This window comes from Lagopus muta, chromosome 15 (genome assembly GCF_023343835.1).
Source record: "Lagopus muta isolate bLagMut1 chromosome 15, bLagMut1 primary, whole genome shotgun sequence".
NCBI lineage: Eukaryota > Metazoa > Chordata > Aves > Galliformes > Phasianidae > Lagopus > Lagopus muta.
In genome coordinates, this window is record NC_064447.1 from 12,170,525 (window position 1) to 12,189,339 (window position 18,815).

At 42.3% G+C, this 18,815-nt stretch overlaps 1 protein-coding gene across 1 annotated transcript; it reads right to left on the reverse strand.

Moving 5' to 3' along the window:
• Positions 1-1,337: 1,337 nt before the first annotated feature.
• On the reverse strand, positions 1,338-17,655 carry EIF3B (eukaryotic translation initiation factor 3 subunit B). The gene is made up of 19 exons (XM_048961875.1): positions 17,124-17,655; positions 13,926-14,118; positions 13,652-13,771; positions 13,506-13,563; positions 12,490-12,618; positions 11,313-11,470; positions 10,304-10,435; positions 10,143-10,209; positions 9,554-9,600; positions 8,579-8,789; positions 7,936-8,008; positions 7,305-7,427; positions 6,748-6,826; positions 5,616-5,754; positions 4,841-4,966; positions 4,241-4,318; positions 3,687-3,795; positions 2,998-3,115; positions 1,338-1,904 (listed from the first exon to the last, which is right to left on the reverse strand). The coding sequence occupies exons 1-18, from the start codon at positions 17,551-17,553 to the stop codon at positions 3,012-3,014; spliced, it is 2,376 nt and encodes a 791-aa protein (XP_048817832.1). The 5' UTR covers positions 17,554-17,655; the 3' UTR covers positions 1,338-1,904; positions 2,998-3,011.
• Between the last annotated feature and the right edge of the window lie 1,160 nt (positions 17,656-18,815).

The window sequence follows — 18,815 nt, forward strand, 5'->3', positions numbered from 1 at the left end:
AATTGCTGGTCAGGGCTTCTTGTCAGCTTCCAAAGCTTCCATGTCAAGGTGTTTTGTTGACGTGTTTTTTTTTTTAATTATTATTTCCTCATTGATGATCCACACTTCAGAGAAGCACATCAGGAGGACTTAAAATTAGCCTTATACTACTTCACTCTGAAAACGGCCAGTAGCTTATTAAAAATCCACTGCAGGGAGGTAGGAGAAAACTCTTCAATTCTTCATAAAATGATTGAGAAGACAGCTCTTCACAACTACAGGGTTTATGTAATAAAGATAATGGGTGTTAAAAACATCTCGTCATTAATGGCAATGCTAAAGTTCTGCACTGTTTTTGGCAGAAAGTACTTTCTCCAGTCCAAATGACAGATGAGCCTGCTAAGCACTGTAGATTTAAGTTCTATCTTGTAATAATGTACATACTGATTATGAATGAACAAATTCAGAAACCGGAAACTAAAGCAGACTTCAGGGAAGAAATTCTGTTAGCACAAGAACGACCAATTGACACTTCAGCTCAATAGCATTACTGAACAATAACTTTAAAGAGTCTTCCTGATGAAGGGAAGGAGTGCCAGCTGAGATTTGGGTGTTTCTGATCACAGCAAGCTCACCTAAGGACAAAGAAAAGCGACTGGTAGAACTGCTGATGTCCCTTAGCTGCAGACAGCTGAGCAGGGGCACCCAATGCAAGAAGAATACTTGCTGCCTTCCACTTCAGATCCATCAGATAAAGCACCATGTTAAGTGAGCTCAGGCACCCATGGGCTGACATTAGTCCTGGAAAGAGGACAGGTAAACATTCTCATTCTCCTCTAGTCCTCAAAGGAAAAGCAGCAGGCCAGCAGTGTCTGTCACTGCTCTGTTAATATACAGAAAATCATTTCTGCTCGTAGATACAAATACTGAAAAGTTGCTCCACCAACTTTAAGTGCACTTTCCCCCACTAAACAGGGAGAGCTTCAGAAATGAAGTCACATATGTAAGATGGAGCCTAAGGCATATGTATAAACACTACTTCTCAGACAGTTTTCAAATTTGCTAGCAAGTGAGACTACTCCAGGAGTTCCCAAGGCTCATATCAGTTTCTAAATGGTTTAAGAAACCAATTTATTTTCTAGACACTCCATTAATCTTGACAAATTAACCTGCTAATTATAATGAGTTGTAGTATCACTAAAAACACAAAAAGCAAAACCACAGCAACACACAGCAACAGAATAGCCACAAGAAACTGAGAAAATACAATCCAAAGCAACTGTGAAGCAAATACAGCTAACATTCATATTGATCTGGGTATATTTGATCACTTAGGGAAAGATTCCCTATGAACAACACATAGCCAGACTGGTTTTAGTATTAGTCTGCATTTATTTCCATATTCAGCTCTTTGAGGGAGACATCCTTTCGCAATCTGAAAGGAGGAGGATACAGCCCACTGTAGTGCTGCTTCAGCACACTAAAACACATCATACGAAAAATGGATCTGTTGACTTTTCCCCAAACAAAGTGAACATCTGTCCATGCACTCGGGACATAAAAAGAGTCCTGAAACAGAAACATTGTGTGTAAGAGATGCACGCTGATGGATCTCACTTCACTGGCAGGAAGTCAAAAATGCCAGTTGGGAAGGACTGCACAGGAGTCAGGAAGTAAATACTGGTGTTAGTGGATCTTAAAAGAAAAATGAACCCTAAAAAAAAGAATAAAAATTTAAAAGCAGTGCCTTTTCAGTATCTCACTGCAGCAGGCAGCAAGACTTAAAGGCACTACAGTGTGGCAGAATGGAGAAAATCTGGTGCATCCACCCTTCCAGAGTGCAAGAATATGGATTAAAAATTCCAAAATTGATGTAGACTTTCTGAAAATGAACAAACCTCTTTTCAGCACAAGTTACGGTGGTGCTGCAAAAAGGAAGAAAGAGATGAGTCAGTTGCTGTGCTTTTTACAAACAGCCCTACCACAGATGTTAGCTGGTGAAAGGCTACAACGCACATGCTTCACCTGTTCTTAAACTGATATTTAAATCCAGAAACTAGGCAGCTTCTCCCCCTCCCCCTTCCATAAAAAATCTCTCATACATGGAACATAAATAAGCTAGATTCAAATAAATCTCTAAATACGAAGTCCACTAATTTCTCCTATAGGTACAAGAGTTATACTGCTCCACATTTTATACTGACTCCTTAGATACCCAGGGGCTACAGAGCTGTACAGAGACAGCTGCAGAAGGCATGTTTCCAGCCTCCCCTTCCTTCAGGGAAGTCCTCAACAACAGAAAACCTGGATTACATTCCTGTGTCAGACCAGTAAACTTTCTTCTCCCTCCGGAGTACAACAATTTAAAACTCCTTAAAGAGAAAACATTTCCTACAGGAGCTGCTAGAACTAGCATCTGTTTTCAACACACAAGGATACAATATGAATTCATGAAGTAGAACCTGGAAAATCATTGGATTAAATAAAAGTTTCAGCATCAAGCAGCGACAGTCAGACAAGAGAAAGTGCTGCTGCCAGATTTCTAACCACTTCTGGAAAATTATAGCTTTAACATGGATATTTAAACACCTACTCAGTTATGTTACAGTTAACTCAGTGTTTAATCTAAAGCATATTATTTAAGCCCCACCCAACATCACCTAGCATGAAATTCTTACAGAAAGCAAATTTTGAAATCTTATATTAGAGTTCTGTCAGTAGGACAAATTGAAGAGCTTGCAATGAGCTGTTTAAAAGTTGACCCTAATTATCACAGCAGTGATTACTCTGGTAAAAAAAAAAAAAAAAAAAGACAGTATTCCACTCAGCTCTTAAATCTGCTCAGCTCATAAATCTGACTGTATTTAAGAAAGCCTGTTTGCTCACTTCAGCCACATAAACAAACCAACTCAGAACAGCACATGCATTCACACAACAAGCAGACAACAACCTTCTGAAACAAATTAATTTATAGTGGCAGCTGACAGTGAAGTTTCTCTTTTCTGAAAGCTTTCTTACCACAGTTTATTAGATTACTCTGGTTCTGCAAGGGTAATAATTTCTTCATTGATAAAAAATTCAACAGTCTCCTCCTCCCAGTCATCAACATTGCTGTCCAGCTCATCCGTGTCCACCCCTGGAATGGAGAAAGGATTAACACAGTGTCTCAAACACAGCAATGAGAGAATGATTCTATGCTCATTCAAGGAACAGTTCTTTAAATAGCACTGAAATAAGAGGTATTTGATGCTTTAAATCAACAAGGACATGCTAATCTAGGTGTTCCTGCTCCAGCAGGGGGATTGGACTAGATGATTTTTCGAGGTCCCTTCCAATCCCTGACATTCTATGCATTGTCATTAAATGACAAACAAGGCATTGCTGTCTTCCACCACAGAGTTTTTTGAGGACTTCTCCGGTTATACATAACATCCAAATCTATTATGCCAAGGTCAAACCAATGCTTGCCTTGAAGCAGAAAGAAGCTATGTGAAGCACAGGCAGCCAAGTCTGGCAGCCACCACTTTCAGCTTTCTCCCATGCGAAAATTCACTGTGATTTAAGAAAACAAAAATCAAGGACAAAACCTTCAGAAAGGGTTTGGCAGAAAAACAACAGAGAGAAAAAGAAAACAAGTTCCCAGAACAGTTGTCACTTGCTAAGAAGTGGTCGCTATCTAACATCAAGTCTTCACAAGCACTGCTCACCTCCTCGAAGCTCCAGGCGCTCGTTCCTCTGCTCCATGTACAGCTCTTGTGCCATCTTGCGGTACTTCCTGAATTCTTCCATCATCGTACGTCTCCTTTCCACCAGCTCCTACAGAGGCAAGAAGCAGCTGTTAACTCTCACAACAACAGCATGGAAAGCTTTCCTTCAATCCTTTCTACTGACTTAAAACCTTCTATGTAATGTAAAATTGTTTCAGTAAGGGTTTGTTTTGTTTTTCTCCTGTTATTAAAGGTTTTTTTTCATTAGTTTAAAGAGTGTCTAATACCACACTAAGAATCCCAAACTTCCAATGCTTCTGCTTACTGAACTATCACCATTGCCTCTCCAGATTCATTACCACTTAACCTGACAGTTGTGTGGCATCTGTGCGTGCTACCCATAGGAAGCAAGTCAAGCACCTGGATTAACATGATCACAGATGTTTATTATAAAAGAAATCTAACATACATAACATTGCAACATCATACAGCTTAAAAGAGCTTCATTTATGTTTCATTATGCTTCATTTATTCTATTTCAAAAGTAGTCTTACTTTTGAAGCTTTAGACTGGCTCAGGCGATCCTTCTGCTCAAATATCTTTGAGTACTTCTTCAGATCCTTCTTAATTTGCTGTAAAACAGAATTTTATTTCAAGTAAGGTTGAAGTCAGACTAGCAATCACAATCATTACATTCTAATAGGAATTACTCTGGCAGTTTTGAGCATGCTTAATATATTTTAAAACTGCTTTTCTAAGCAATTCCCCTCCACTGTGATTTTATTTGTTCTTCCTGGCTTACAGATAACAACATTTCTGTAAGCATTCAATTACAGAAGTCTGGACAGGTAAATTCAGTTATGTTACACTTCACATCCTTTCACAATACCACAACTGTAAGCACAACTGGTTACAGTTTCTATTCCAAACATAAAGAACAGTTAGTATTTATCAGTCACTCCCACAAGTGAGGTCCACTACGGCAATACGGTTTTTCAAAAGCTCAGGGAGAAAGGCAATTCTACAGCTCTAACAGTTCAAGCCTCATTCTCAAGAAAAGAAAGATAATTTCTGGTTTGTATATATATATGTACACACACACACACACACACACACCAAACCCATGTCCAACAGGATTGAGTGCAACATGCTACCTTGATCTGATCCTCACTGAGCAAGGTGGCTGGTCGTGGTCTCCACAGAAGCTGACAGAACCTGTCCTTATTGTTTTTCTGAAGCAGACGTCCTTGGAAGGTCCATAACCAATATGCATTGTCCACCTGCAAGAGTGGTGTCACATCTCATCAAGGCAAGCTGTAACTTAACACTCTCATTCTCACTATGTATCTTTTAAGGATTTTTCATTTGTACGTAATAAAAGTAGCATCATTAGTCAAGGAAAAGGACATGCTCTTTTTGTTAGCATCTTCTTTGCACAAGCCAAATTCATCAGCAAAATAGAGTTAAATCATTCCACTGAAGCCTTGCATGAAGTTATATTCTGGATGCTCAAAGTTTACAATAGCAGACCTTGCTTAATTTTAAAGTCTCACATTCTCTGTCTGCACAGAAGATGATTACAGCACAGGGGCTGGAACCATGTGAAAGCAGTAACAAATGCAGTTATTCTTCTTATTCTATGCAGACCACACAGATGACATCAGGCTCCAGTAGCTAAAGATACATTAAGAAATATAATGAAAATCCAGAAAAAGGACACTCGCTTTAGAACTGCGAACAGCTCAGCCAGAACTAGTTTTCAGCAATCCGCAAAGCATACAGCCCAAATAAACACTGATATTTACAAATTAATGTGTAAAACTACAGTGCAGGTTGTAAGTATAGGATAAGTGACAGGTGTCATTTTCTCTTCATAACCAACAGCCATTACCAACATCTCCAGAAGGGGAAGGATGAGTGCTCTGGTACCTTATGGCTCCACCAAGACACAGAAGTCACGATGTATCTGCCTGTAGGATCCCATTCCACATCTGAAGCTGTATAGTGTTCAGCAATATTCATCATGGTGCAATCAGATGTATCAACAAATGCTAAGGCACCGTTCATGCTGCAAAGATAAAAGTGACAGTCTTACACACTAGCATAGCTCATTTTTTTAAATAGGTTTCACATCTTTTCAGCAAGCAGCCAAGACTCGGCCCAATAACTTGCATTTGTGGCTAAAAGTGTAATTAAATATAACCAAAAATCAACATACTAACAAAAAACTTCCATTAGTATGTTCAAGGACCTTTAACCCATTTTACATTCATCCCTAAAGTCACGATGAAAACACATTAAGTTACAGGTGAAGTTTAACAACAGTATGCCAAGACACTTAAGAAATGAAGATAAGTTCAGAAATAAAAATAGATTTCTCAGATGAGCAGCATCACTTGTCTGAAACACACAAAGCCAAATAGTGCCCAGCTGGTTAATAAAAGTCTTCACTTAGTCTAACGTGAAGCTTTTCTGATATATATAAGCAGTGTGTACACACATACACATGTATATAAATAATAGGGCTCTGTTGTAAGAGCATTCTAAGAGTACTGCCCATAAGAAGGCACAAGGCTATGGCAACAACCCATCACAGGAGCCCATGGATTAGTTCAGCGATTAAACACCAAAGTGTTTCTAAATATCCACTCAGCTGTTGAAAAAATTATTCTTCGTTTTACGTGGCAGAAAAACCAAGTCAAGGTTACTGTTCCATGATAGAGCTTGGTCCTTTGCATCTTTGTCTTCCCTTTGTTTCTACAAAGCCCTCTCACGGTTCTACTAATGCAACTGGACAGGGTTTCAATAAAGCAATGAAAGCCCTTGTGAGCTTTAATAATGTCAAGCACCGAATAGATTCAAGCTGTCAGATTACCAGAGGTCCAAAGTAACTCCTTCCCTCCAGAGACTCTCAAAGTCAGTAAGATTTTTTTGCCCATTTAAATATCAAAACTTTGATTTAAAACTTGTGGAAATAACAAATACTTCCTGATGAGATCATCTAGCCCTTTTTTCCTCCTTTAAAAGCAGCATGGTATTCAGTAACCCACGCAATGCCCACCTTCGGAGGCCAGCCAACACTACAAATTGACCTTGAGGACTCCAGAATATCGTGTTTGCCTGCTGTTTGTCAAACGTTTCTGGAAAGAATTCAGAAAAATAGTTACAATCCAATCAATCCCATTGGTTAGATCATAAGCAGTAAATACACCCAAAAGACATATCTGAACTCAGCAACGAAGTCTTTACAACAGTCCTTAGCTGCAGGCTTCTGAAGACAACACCCAGTAGTACAAAAACATCCAAAGTCAGCAGAAAAAGGGAGATCAGAAGATCCAATGCCCATCTTGAAAAAGTTTTACCTAGTCAGTTAAGTCTGTGTTATTGCCTTGCACAAGCATCCCAAGACCACATAATTGTTCTAGCTTGTAAGCCTTGTGTTCTCAGACGCTGGACTGATTTCAAGTGGAAACAGTTTAGCTGTCACCAACAACCTAGGTTTCTCAAATACATCAGGTGTAGCACCTACTGCCACACTGCCACAACCAGTCACAGTTTGAGTCTGCTGCACACAAAATGCTTAACATCTGCATTTCACTTATCTTTCCTGTTACTTACTGATGAGTTCTATCTTCCCATTGTTTTTAACATGGTAAAAGGAAACTGAAATTCGTGGAGTTTCTCCATGCAACACAGCAAACTTGCTTCCATTTGGTTCCCAAGCAAAGGCTATGATGCTTTCTGAAAAAAAAAAAAAAAAAAAAAAAAGTCAAAACTATGTAAAAAAACAAAGAAACCTATAATAAAGAGCTTCAGTTACAAGAAGTTATCAAAGAAAACCAAGTTGTTGAAAACGGAATCCAGAAGTTAAACTCTGCCATAAATAAAACCTGCTTTTAAAAAACAAAAGTTGATAAGGCAAGTGCAGGACCCTGGGGAAGTGTTCTGACAGACCCAACAGCTCCAAAGTCTCTCACACTAAGAGTGTTTCCAGATAGTCAGGCCTTCATCTTTTCAAGCGTTTTCAATCCTGTCATTAAGTTCGCTACAAGCACGAACAGCACTGAAAGCACTGCCTTCCCACATCACATGAGAGGCCTTGCAACACGAATACCATAGTTCCCATCAGGAGCAAGTGCCCTCATTATCATTAACAAATGTTACACGTTGATGGGAACCATGTAAGGCACCACATCTGCCAAAAGAAAAGGCTATGTAGAACAGTTAAGCATCAGAACATTGGAATTACCTTTCATTTCCACCACATCCACAGGCACCTGTTTCTCTCTCATTCGGAATATTTCAAAGTTGGTCACTACTCCCTGCAAGGGCCAACATCAGCTCATTAATCAGTACAGAAGCAACAGACCAGGCATCACCAGGCATAGAAGGATGGCTACAAGATTGGTCCAAGCCAACTCAGGATGACAGTCAAAGCTCAAGATTTTTTTCTTAATAAACAGTGCATCCTCATTATTGAGCTACTCTAAATCCTTTTGTTCTGTTAAAGAATAACAGAAGGATTGGATACAGTATTTTCTTTCAGACTTGAATTAGGCTGAAGTAGATAAAACATGGTAAATTCTGCAGCATAGCCTATGGCTTCAACACCTGATTTCACAGAGAGCAGGGAAAGAGACCTAGCACTCACTCACTTAAAAAAAAAACAACACACTAATTAACTCCACCATATCAGTAAATTCAAAGCAAATCCTGGATGCAAACATCCAGGACATCTGGCTCTCCACATGCTTCAAACTCAGCAGTCAAAGCTATTTTTATTTTTCCACTGTAGAATTTAAACTAGCTATGTTGAAAGACAATATTGAAAGAAAATGAAGCGTCAGCATGAAAGGAACCAAGTTTTATGAACACAATCACAGCCTACCCACCTGTGTGCCTTTGGGAGTCCTGTCTACCTTCACACACAGGTAATCACCATTCTTCTGCCAGTGTAGTTTACAGTCTACAACATTGAACAAATTCCGCACACGGATCTCTTGTCTGGCAGGCAGTTGCATTAAGGTCACTCTTGCTGGGATGTCTTTGTCCTCAGGCACCCAGAAAGCAATTATGTTACCACCTGGAGACCATGAGAAATCTCTACAGGAATGAAGCCAGACATATTCCACTTTAATTTTTAGTTAGAGATACTGCAAGCAGAAATGATTTTCTGTGTTCTGAATGCTACAGACAAGTATATCAACTCTCAGTAAAAAGGCACATACAGATGAGCAACTCAGGAGTTTCTAACCTTACACACAGCATGTTTTTAATTGCCATTTAAACCTGCTGTATCACCAATGTTATCAAAACAGTCAGATTCACTGAAGAGAAGGGTAGCATAAACCCAGACAATGTATGAAACATGATTAAACCAATGAGCAGCTTTCCCTCTTTGAAATTACAGAGAAGACAATCCTCCTGCACCTGAGTACACTGGATTTTATATTGTATTTTATATAATTTTTCCAAAAGGCCCCTCAAAAACTCACAGGAATTAGCATCTACTGTGCAGGCATGCACAGAGCCAAACTAGTTCCTTGCCAGTAGGCAGCACAGAGTGCACAGCACACCAATCTTAAAAGATGTTACATAAACTGCACACCAGTCTTGTTTGGTAGATGAGGAACCAGGATGCCACATTAGAACTACATTACTACAAAGATTCCTAAGTACAGACTGACGTACACAGCTAACAGCTTAAGTGAAAGCTTTCTGCTTTTTTCTTTTTTGGCAGTTTGTCTAAAATTAACACTTCAGTATCAGGCTATTTGCTCTAATCAGTATGAAATTCACTTCACTACATGAAGTCCTAGACATAAAGACAAAACAGAGCAGTTACTTTTAGAAAGGGGAACACTCACCTTATCCCATTGATTTTCAAGCTTTTTTTGTCCAACAATCCCATAGACTAAAAGAAGAGAAAGCTGTCAACTTTCAAGTAACATTCTTGCACATACATTAAGAGTAGAAGGCTTACGTCTAAGAGCATAAACCAGGAAATTTTGGACAGAGATCCTTTATCCTCTATATTAACATAAGTATGCCACAGTAACCAATAAGACTAATTCTATGTAATGATTTTTTAATGAGTAGCAGCCCATGCTATAATAAAAACATAAAACAGACTAGATTGTGCTGCAATTTATTATGTCTTTTGGGTATTCTGCAAACACCTGCCACCAAGGCCTGGATGCCATCGCATAACTTTGATTCTGTTAACTACTATATTGAACTCTCCAGGCTTTCTAGAAGCACAGCAAGAACACTGCAACACCGCTCTGAGGCTCAGCTAGTTTTTTGATCCAGGAAAAATCAAGAGATGAGCAAATGGATTTCTTCCCTTTTAAGCTGTAAAGTGCATTATTAAAACATAACTCTAAAACATATACCACGTGAAATGCTGACACTGTAAAGCAATAAACATTGCACAGAAACAAAACAACAACTTACAGGTGTTTCATAGATGCTGAGGGTATCTGAAGTCATTCGAGCGAAGAATTTCCCATCATGACTCCATCTAAGAAAATAAAAAAAGAAAACCAGGTGAGAGTTGCCTGCTCGTCAAACAAAGTCTAGGGCTGCTTGCTCTCTAACACTGCTTTGCAACCTACTTAAAAATAGGCCAGTGAGCCGAGTTTTCACAGTGGAATCCTCGTTTCTTTTGCCCAGTCAGAATATCCCAGATGATAATAGCCTGAGGGTCATCCTGTGTGTCCATCAAAGGGCTGAAGGTCACTAAATATCTACAAAGGAAATAATCAATTTTACTAATAAGATTTGATTTAATACACGAGTACAAGCGGGCTTTCATCCAAATAATATTAAAATACAATGCACTTTTAAGCAGCACTTCCTCTAACAGGATGTTCTAGAGGTGAAAGAAAAGCTTCCAAGGCATGGTAATTCCTAGCACCCCTTCAGCTGAAAAGTCTCTAGATTTACATGCAAGTTTTCTTGTACCAATCTTACAAGGGAAATTTCCCCAGATACCTTGTTACCTACTATGTTGTTTTGTGACCATCACTGACTTCAAATCAGATACAAATCCATAACCTGTGCCAACCAGAAATACATGTATGCCAGACATCTCCATTTAGAGATAAATAATCTCTTTCAAGTAAAAGAACAAATGTTACTGCTTCCAAGTATCTTACTTGATAACTAGCAAAGATGCATCTCAGTCCCGGAATGATTTAGAAATGATTCCCTAAAGAACTTTTAAATGTGAAAGAAAGCTTAAAGTATAAATTTCAATACTACAGATGTGAAAGATGCTTCTCAGCTAAATTTTCTCAGAGAATCTGAAGTCTAATACTACAGACCATCCCCACCTAACCAAAGAGAAAAAAATACCATTCCCTCAGATAATAATGACTACAACGAAGCCTGCCAATTCAGGTTTGTAGAACAGTAAGCTCCAGACTGCCTTAAATATAATCCCTGAAGTCAAAGCAAAGTTTGACAGTTTCAGTTATCCTGAAAAGGATCTGCCTATGAAAAGCAACACTTCCAAAGGCAGAGGAGAACTAAAGACCTCAGTCACACAAGATCTGACAACACAGCAGAACGCACACGCTTCACTTCTGATCTCTTTGCCCAAACCAATGTCACCCTCCATACCTCTCACAGGGCGAGAAGTCAATAAGCTGTACTCCCTGGTGACTAAACCTTTGAATCTGCTTGAACTTCTCTCCACCCCAAAGCGCGATGCCCCTCTGGTGGAACGTAGCCAGATAGGTACCCTTGGGAGACCAACGTACGTAGGTTTCTGTCCACCGCTGCAAAAAATAATTAAAAAATAATTAAAAATGTATATAAAACAATCAAACTTCGTGCTCAATAACTGAAGGGGAAAAGACTCCACATGTGGCCAGTAACATCGTATTTCACAAATCCACTTGCTCAGTGAAGATCTCGGAATGAGCGATGTTCACACACAATTCATAGCACTCGTTCATTCTTCAGTTGAGATTGTTTCACCTTACTGAGCTGCAGAAGTATTTACCAGGGACAGTAACAACCAGTGTTGAGTAACAATTGCAACAACCCAGCAGCTTCAGATTCTTTCATGGACTGCAGCTCTGGCGAGAACATCTGCCTTCTCAGGAAGCTGAGACTCCTCACACTTCTAACAACACTACATCAGAAAGGTACCAGCAACACAGATCATGGCCAGTGCTACCCATGGTGTTGAGCACAACTGCTCTCCACCCCAGAGGTAGTTTCTTTCAACTGTAACACATAATGGTTGTTAGAGAAAGAAAATGTTTCCAGGCACCTGCAGTTCTTAGCAGGTCAGCTGGCTTATAGCAGGCATGCACACTAACTCCCCCATTTATATGGTATTACCAAACCAGCTGGTCTTCTTCAGCACCTCTGCTGTGAGCACAAAGGGAAAAAATGACCAGAAGCCACATGCTTAAGTACATACTTAGCACCAACAAACAGTATTCCTCAAACTCTGACTATGCATTTTCACTCACGTCTTCCTGAATCACTTACAGTGTACAAATGGTGTACATATAATGTACTAATAAGCATCACGGACAGCTTAAATTAAAAGAAAAGGAAGACAGACTTAAAGGAAGTTAACTCCACATTTGTTTTACCTATGCAGCTAAGCCTAATTCTAAAGGACAATTTTACTGCTCACTTTCTAAAGGAAGAAAAGAGAAAAAGTATTTCAGCAGGAGAAGATTTGCTTTTTTTTTTTTTTTTAAACTACAAGCCTGAAGTGTTACAAAAAGAATACGAGTGACAGTGTATCTGCAATGCACAGCACTTCCATGACACTCACTGCTCTGTCCTCAATTTGAACAGGCTCCTTGATATCATTCCAAAAAATGGAGGTCCGGTCTCCTGACTCAAAGATCACACTGTACTGATCTCTACAATCAGGATCTTCCAACCAGTAACGAAGATTCCCCTAAGAAAAACAAAAGATCATCAGCAAATCACAGACAGGAAGACAAGCAAATTGCTATCCATATGGCAGGTGGAAGTTTGTCTCCGCATAGCATGCACCATTGGTGTTCTATCATTCTATCATACCTATCAAATAAGTTACTGAAGTGAAATTACATAATCCAGACCCAGTGGTTATTTGAGGCTGTAATGCTACAATGGGATGATAATAGCAGGGTGGCAAAGTCTTTGGCTACAGTGAGAATGAGCCCAAATACAGCAGCCACCAATGCAGAATTGAAGGAAAAGATCTGCTTTCCTTTGGAATGCCTCAGGTAGGCAACACCTCCAGCAAAAGATATCCTCACCTCCACTGCCATCCCTTAAATGATTCCAGTCACTCAGGTCACTGCTTGAACCTGAGCTCCCCTGGGTGGGCCTTGCCTTTCTACCAGGTGCTCAATCACTGCTGCAGGCCATGATTTAGCATTTCCACTACATGGGCTAACAGTACACATCATAAAAAGGTGAACCTTCAAGGTAGTTCAACAACATTTAACACATTTCGCCCTAAGTAACACAAGGTTTTGTTTGTTTTAGAGGTTTTTTTGTTGTTGCCATTTGGGGTTTTACTTATTCAACTATCCCTTCCTCCAGAGTGCATTTCACAAAGCTAGTGGTAACCAGGCACAGTTTAAGTTGCCCTCAAACATTTAAAAATATAATAAGATGCTTTCAAAATTCTATTTTTAAATAGGTTGCATCAGGTCACTGTTTATCCTAAGTTTCTAGGTGGAACTCCAAGCAGAACCACTAATGTGAGAACAAAGGAACTGGAGTATGCAATCAGCACTGTCCCTGTCATTAACTGCATAATTTGTTAGTATTCACTTTTCAAAAAACCCTTACCAAATCTTTAAAAGGCTGTTTCTCAGGGATTTCCCACTCGTCACTGATTGTCATATACCTGAAAGAACAGTTGGAGTGGTTATACTTAGTGTAGGTGCTCTTGATTTGAATCCAGAAGACGATAAACTTGTGATAGTTGTACTCACTTGTCAAAGTCTGTGAAAAGATTGACTCTGAAAGTGTGCTGCTTATCCAGTTTGTATCCATCTGCATTCTTGACAGCATCCACTGCATGAGATGGAGACATGTACTCCAGAAAGATGTACCTACAATGCAGGAATACAAGAATGTAAGAGGATGTTCACTGGTCACTACATAAAAGAACGAATACGTTAAAAACAAAGTACTGATGTTAATAATGATGGGTAAGTAAGAGCAGTATTTCAAACCTAACCCCCAGCAGGTGCTATCATGACTTACCCTTTTGTCTTCCCATCTGCTTCTGGATAAAATTCATTTATAATTTTACCAAACTTGGAAAATATTTTGTGGATGACATTCTTGAGTTTCTCAAGTCGGTCTGGTCCAACCTGGGGAACATTATCCACTACGATCACTGAATCAATTCCATCTGCTTCCTGTGGCTGGTCTTTCAGCACATCACCAAGTAATTCTGCAAACAAGAAGCAAGAATGAAGCACTGGCCTATATCACAGAAGAGAAAAACTGAAGAATAAAAATAACTAGAGATAATAAGAGAAGGGAGAGACCTGAAATTCAGGAAACTGGTTCAGTAACATTTAAGAAATCTGGTGGTCAGTGAAGCCTTCATCAGAGAAACTAAGTGAATACAAGGCTCCCCATCAGCACTTGTTTGTTGAGATACGACAGTCCTCCATTTCTTGACAAGCTTCGAGGAATTAACTCCTGAAATCTTTCTTAATGAAATGCATTGGAGACATCAACAGTCCTCCTATTAGCTCGTTTCAGGAGCTGGAATTGGCTCAAGAAGCTCTCAAAACCAACAGAGCAGAACATGGTAAGATTCACTACCCAGTGACAGGTAGACTTACCAAATCATAACCACATGACTGACAGATCTAACACCCAAATCATAACCACATGACTTTGATAGATCTAACACGTACCTCCCTTCCTTCCACACTACAACAGCTTTAGCACAATTCTAAACTACCTTCCATTTCAGAAGCTCTGCATGTATTAGTATCACTGTAATTACGGCAGAGAACTCAAGCTCATTCAAAACCTTTAATTAAACAAAATTAAGGCGTCTTAAGACACCACGAACCACATTAAGCTAGCAACTAATGAATACAAGCACATCTTTTGTTACCCTGTATATTCTTCAACCATACCAAACCCCCCTCGCCTACCATTTTACACATTCATTGAGTACTTGCTGGTGGAATGGTTTGTTCAGTGCTGTCAGCTTCATCTTCTTCTCACCAGAGTAAAATTGCCAAAATCTTGCAACATAGTTGAAATCATACCAGCAAAGAAGGAAGAACGTTCAGAATGACCACAACCCAGCAGTTGTGGTTTTAATATCACACCAAGATTAAAGCAGCTAAAAGGCACACCATACATCCCCTTTGTCACACACAAAAACCATGCTCAATTAGCTTCAAGCAGCAGGCTTCACAACACAGTTTACCTGCGGAATTCTCTACACATCTTACTTTAAGCCGCATCTCAAGTCAATTCCATTTAATTATTTTGTATCCACAAACTTAACCCCATTGGTAACATTGAATTTAAACACATTTGGGTTGTTCTCCCCTCAATTTTTTTCTACAAAGATGAAGGCTAACCCAGTTTGAGCCAAAGACTCAGAAGAAAGGAAATAGCTGCAGATAAGTTGATTTCTAAGTACCTATCGTTCCTCAGAGCATATTAAGATATACTGCCATTACCCAGCCAGCTAACAACACACATACACTGAAGCTGTGGACATGTAACCACCTGCCTGATAGCTAAGAGATGGGCAGGGAAGCATCTGTTATGCCTACAAAAACTCCAAGGACCAAAAGAAGGACTTTCAAAGGCTGCTACTGTAGGAAAATAGTATCATTTTTTACTTCTAGAATTCTTCACGTCTTTCATTTTCCCTGCATAAAATGCATAACATGGAAGCACGCCCCACAAAGAACAGCAAGAATAATTCCATAAAATATCATGAAAAAGAGATAATTCTTAGGCTTCAATAATCACTTTTTCATAGCCACTCCCCACGAAAGGCTATAAAAGAAAGGAATGCTTGTTTAGCTGAGCACAGAAGTAGACAACATTCTATACCAAGTCAGAACTGCAACAGGTCAAACACATACCTACACTGTGTAACTCCTCTACCTCAAACTCAAAACTATGAACAAAGGAACCTTCAAAGGGCAGGCAGCTGGTTCAGCCAGCTCTTTTCCCACAGGCCAGAAGAGAGGGGTGTGGTGGGTACACAGCTATCTTCAGCTGGCAGAATTTTAAGGACCTCTCTCATTATCTGAACTAAAACCTCATTGCACCCGAGCGATGATCTGACACATTCTCTCTGTGGAAGATGGAACAGCCGTTCTGCTGTGCCAACACCACTCTGGAAAAAAAAAAACAACAAACCAACACCAGTCAAAGTAACACCTGAGATGACCCAATCTTAAAGCCAGTCCGACTCAAAATTGGTATTGAACATGTAATTCTTATCATTAACATTGAAATAGCTTTGAATCAGTGATGCTGATGGCCTGGAATTGATTCTCCTGTAGAGTTATCAGGGTAAAGCAAAAGGACAAACGTAGCCCAAGAAGTAGCACAGGTAGATGGAAAACCAGACCAGCAGGAGTGACTAAACTTAAACACTGTAATTCAGCCACTAACGCTGTATTATTCACACAGATGAAGAGTTAGCCAAATTAACCCTAAAGAATAAAACACAAGACACAAGAACAGAAAACGTTCCCAGGTTCTATCTACACACTGACATGAACCTGATAATCCCCAATGTAGACAAAGCATCCAAAGCAAACACTTCACCAGACAACAAGAATCCAGCGATAAACTTGCAGACACTTTTGCCAACGTGTCTCTAAGATACGCACATGTTCAAAGTGCTATACAGACTGCTAAGAATAACACGCTTTTTTAATTCAAAATACTTCTCCACTTATTTATTAAGCTAAACATAGAACTGGAACACAAGAAAGCACAATTATCACCTGTGTTCCACCACCGATCCAAACCACCTGCTGACTTAGGAAGCAGTGCATGCTTTAAGATGCATTTTTCCGGTTCTGATACGTGTGACTATTACAGAGCCTACAGCAGCATTTACGTCAGACTGGCACAACAGACAAGTGGCTTTGCTACTCAAGAATTGGCACGGTTGATCTTGAAAGATTTGTCCGAAACCGCTGAAATACTGAAGCACCATTAGCGCCCTTACACCAGAGACAGCTGCTGCCGCAACGCCTTACAGGGACAGACGACGGCTGGGTCACCGCACGACAGTCACCGTGCAGTTTTTCTCTGAGGTCCCAAGTTGCTGCACACCGCAACTCACCGCCACGTTTCAGGAGGGCAGCGCGGGGCGCGGCCCGCACGGACACGGCGCGGCCTCCCCGCGCTCCCGCAGCGCCCGGCCCAGCCCGGCCCGCCGCCCCCCGCCCGCACCTTCGTCGCTGATGTCGTCCACGAAGCCCTCGGGATCGCTGAAGGAAAGCTCGTCCTCGGGCTCGGCGGGCGCAGCCTCCCCGTCCTCCCGCGGCTCGCAGGGCTCGGCCGGCGGCTCGCTGTCGGCCTCCTCCGGCGGCGGCTCGGCCTCGGGCCCGGTTTGAGGCTCGGCCCGCTCGGGGCTCTCCCGGCCGGACGCCGGCCGAGGGGAGGGCGGCTGAGGCGGCTGTGGCTCGACGGGTGGCTCCGAGGCGGCGGGCGGCGGCTCAAGGGGGCCCTCGGAGCCGCCCTGTTCCTCCGGCCCTTCTCTCTCGTCCTCCTTCAGTTGCTGCTCAGGCGGCGGCTCGGGCGGCGCTCCGTCGGGCCGCTCGGGCTCCTCGGCCGGGCCCTGGGCGCCGGGCGGCGAGGGGCTGTCCTCAGTGCCCTGCATGGGGGTCGGTGCGGGGCCCCGGCGGCCGCGCGTTCCCAGCTCGAGGGCGACGGGAAAAGGAGCGGGGGAGGGGCGAGGAGGCTCCTACGGCCGGGCCATGTGCGCCAGGCCCCGCGAGCCGCCGCTACCAACGGGCCGGAAGGCGGGGGGGAAGCGGCCCCGCCCCGACGGAGCTTTCGTCCGCCGCCGCCGCCGCTTCCTCCCCGCTCTGCCCCGCAGCAATCGCCACCTCCTTCGCCGCTCACTCCCCCTCGCTCGGCCGGCAGCGCCGTCCGTCCTTTCCTGGCGCTCACAGCTGCAGCTCCCCCCGCTCCGCCGCTCTGTGGTTGAGCCCAACATGGCGGCTTCGGCCCGTTCGCTGAGGTGGGGTTGGGCCGAACCATTTCGCGGGAGACCAAAAGCTGAACGCGTCTCGGTGCTTAACAGGAAGGGCGACGGCAGAACCCTCCGCCTGGTGCTGATGCCTCAGACCGTCTCCGCGTCCAGCACCAGGCAGGAGCCGACGACACAGCGCAGCGAAACTTGCCGCCTTCCCCCCCTCGGAACTCCCGCCATGGGCCCGCCCGAAGGCGGCGGGGCGAGCGCGGGCGCTACCAAAGCTTCTGAGGGGGTAGGGGGTGCGGTGCTGATCCCAGCGCCCCGCCATCGCATCGCCCTGCGTGGGGATGGGCCGGTGCTGAGGGAGTTGAGCGGGGCTGTGAGCTGGGAACGGGCTGTGAGTGCACAGCCAGCTCAGAGCGCTGAGCTCTGTGTTCGTTAAACCATGATTTTCTACCGAGGAGACTTCAGGCTGATGCAGAAATGTGTGTATGTTCAGCGTGTGCCGATGTATCCAAACTGACGCAGAGAACCTGCAGCTTTTCTTTGGAGCCATCAGGTTTAAGGGATGGCTTTAGAGGAAAAAAGATCAGAGCAGTTCTTGAGGAAGAATTAATCTCCGTTTGAGCTCCTGATCCTGCTGTTGTGTGTCGCTGCACTGTATTTCAAGCCATCGAACACTGAGGTGCAGACTGACAGCATAGAAGCGTCGTGAGGAGATCGAGCGCTGCGGTTCGCATTTCGAGTCCGGATCGTATCTTACAGCGCAGCCGCTTTCAAACTTCGATGAAAGTGAAAAAGAAGAGAAGAGAAGAGAAGAGAAGAGAAGAGAAGAGAAGAGAAGAGAAGAGAAGAGAAGAGAAGAGAAGAGAAGAGAAGAGAAGAGAAGAGAAGAGAAGAGAAGAGAAGAGCTAGGAAAAACTAGTTTGTAATTTATCAGATAG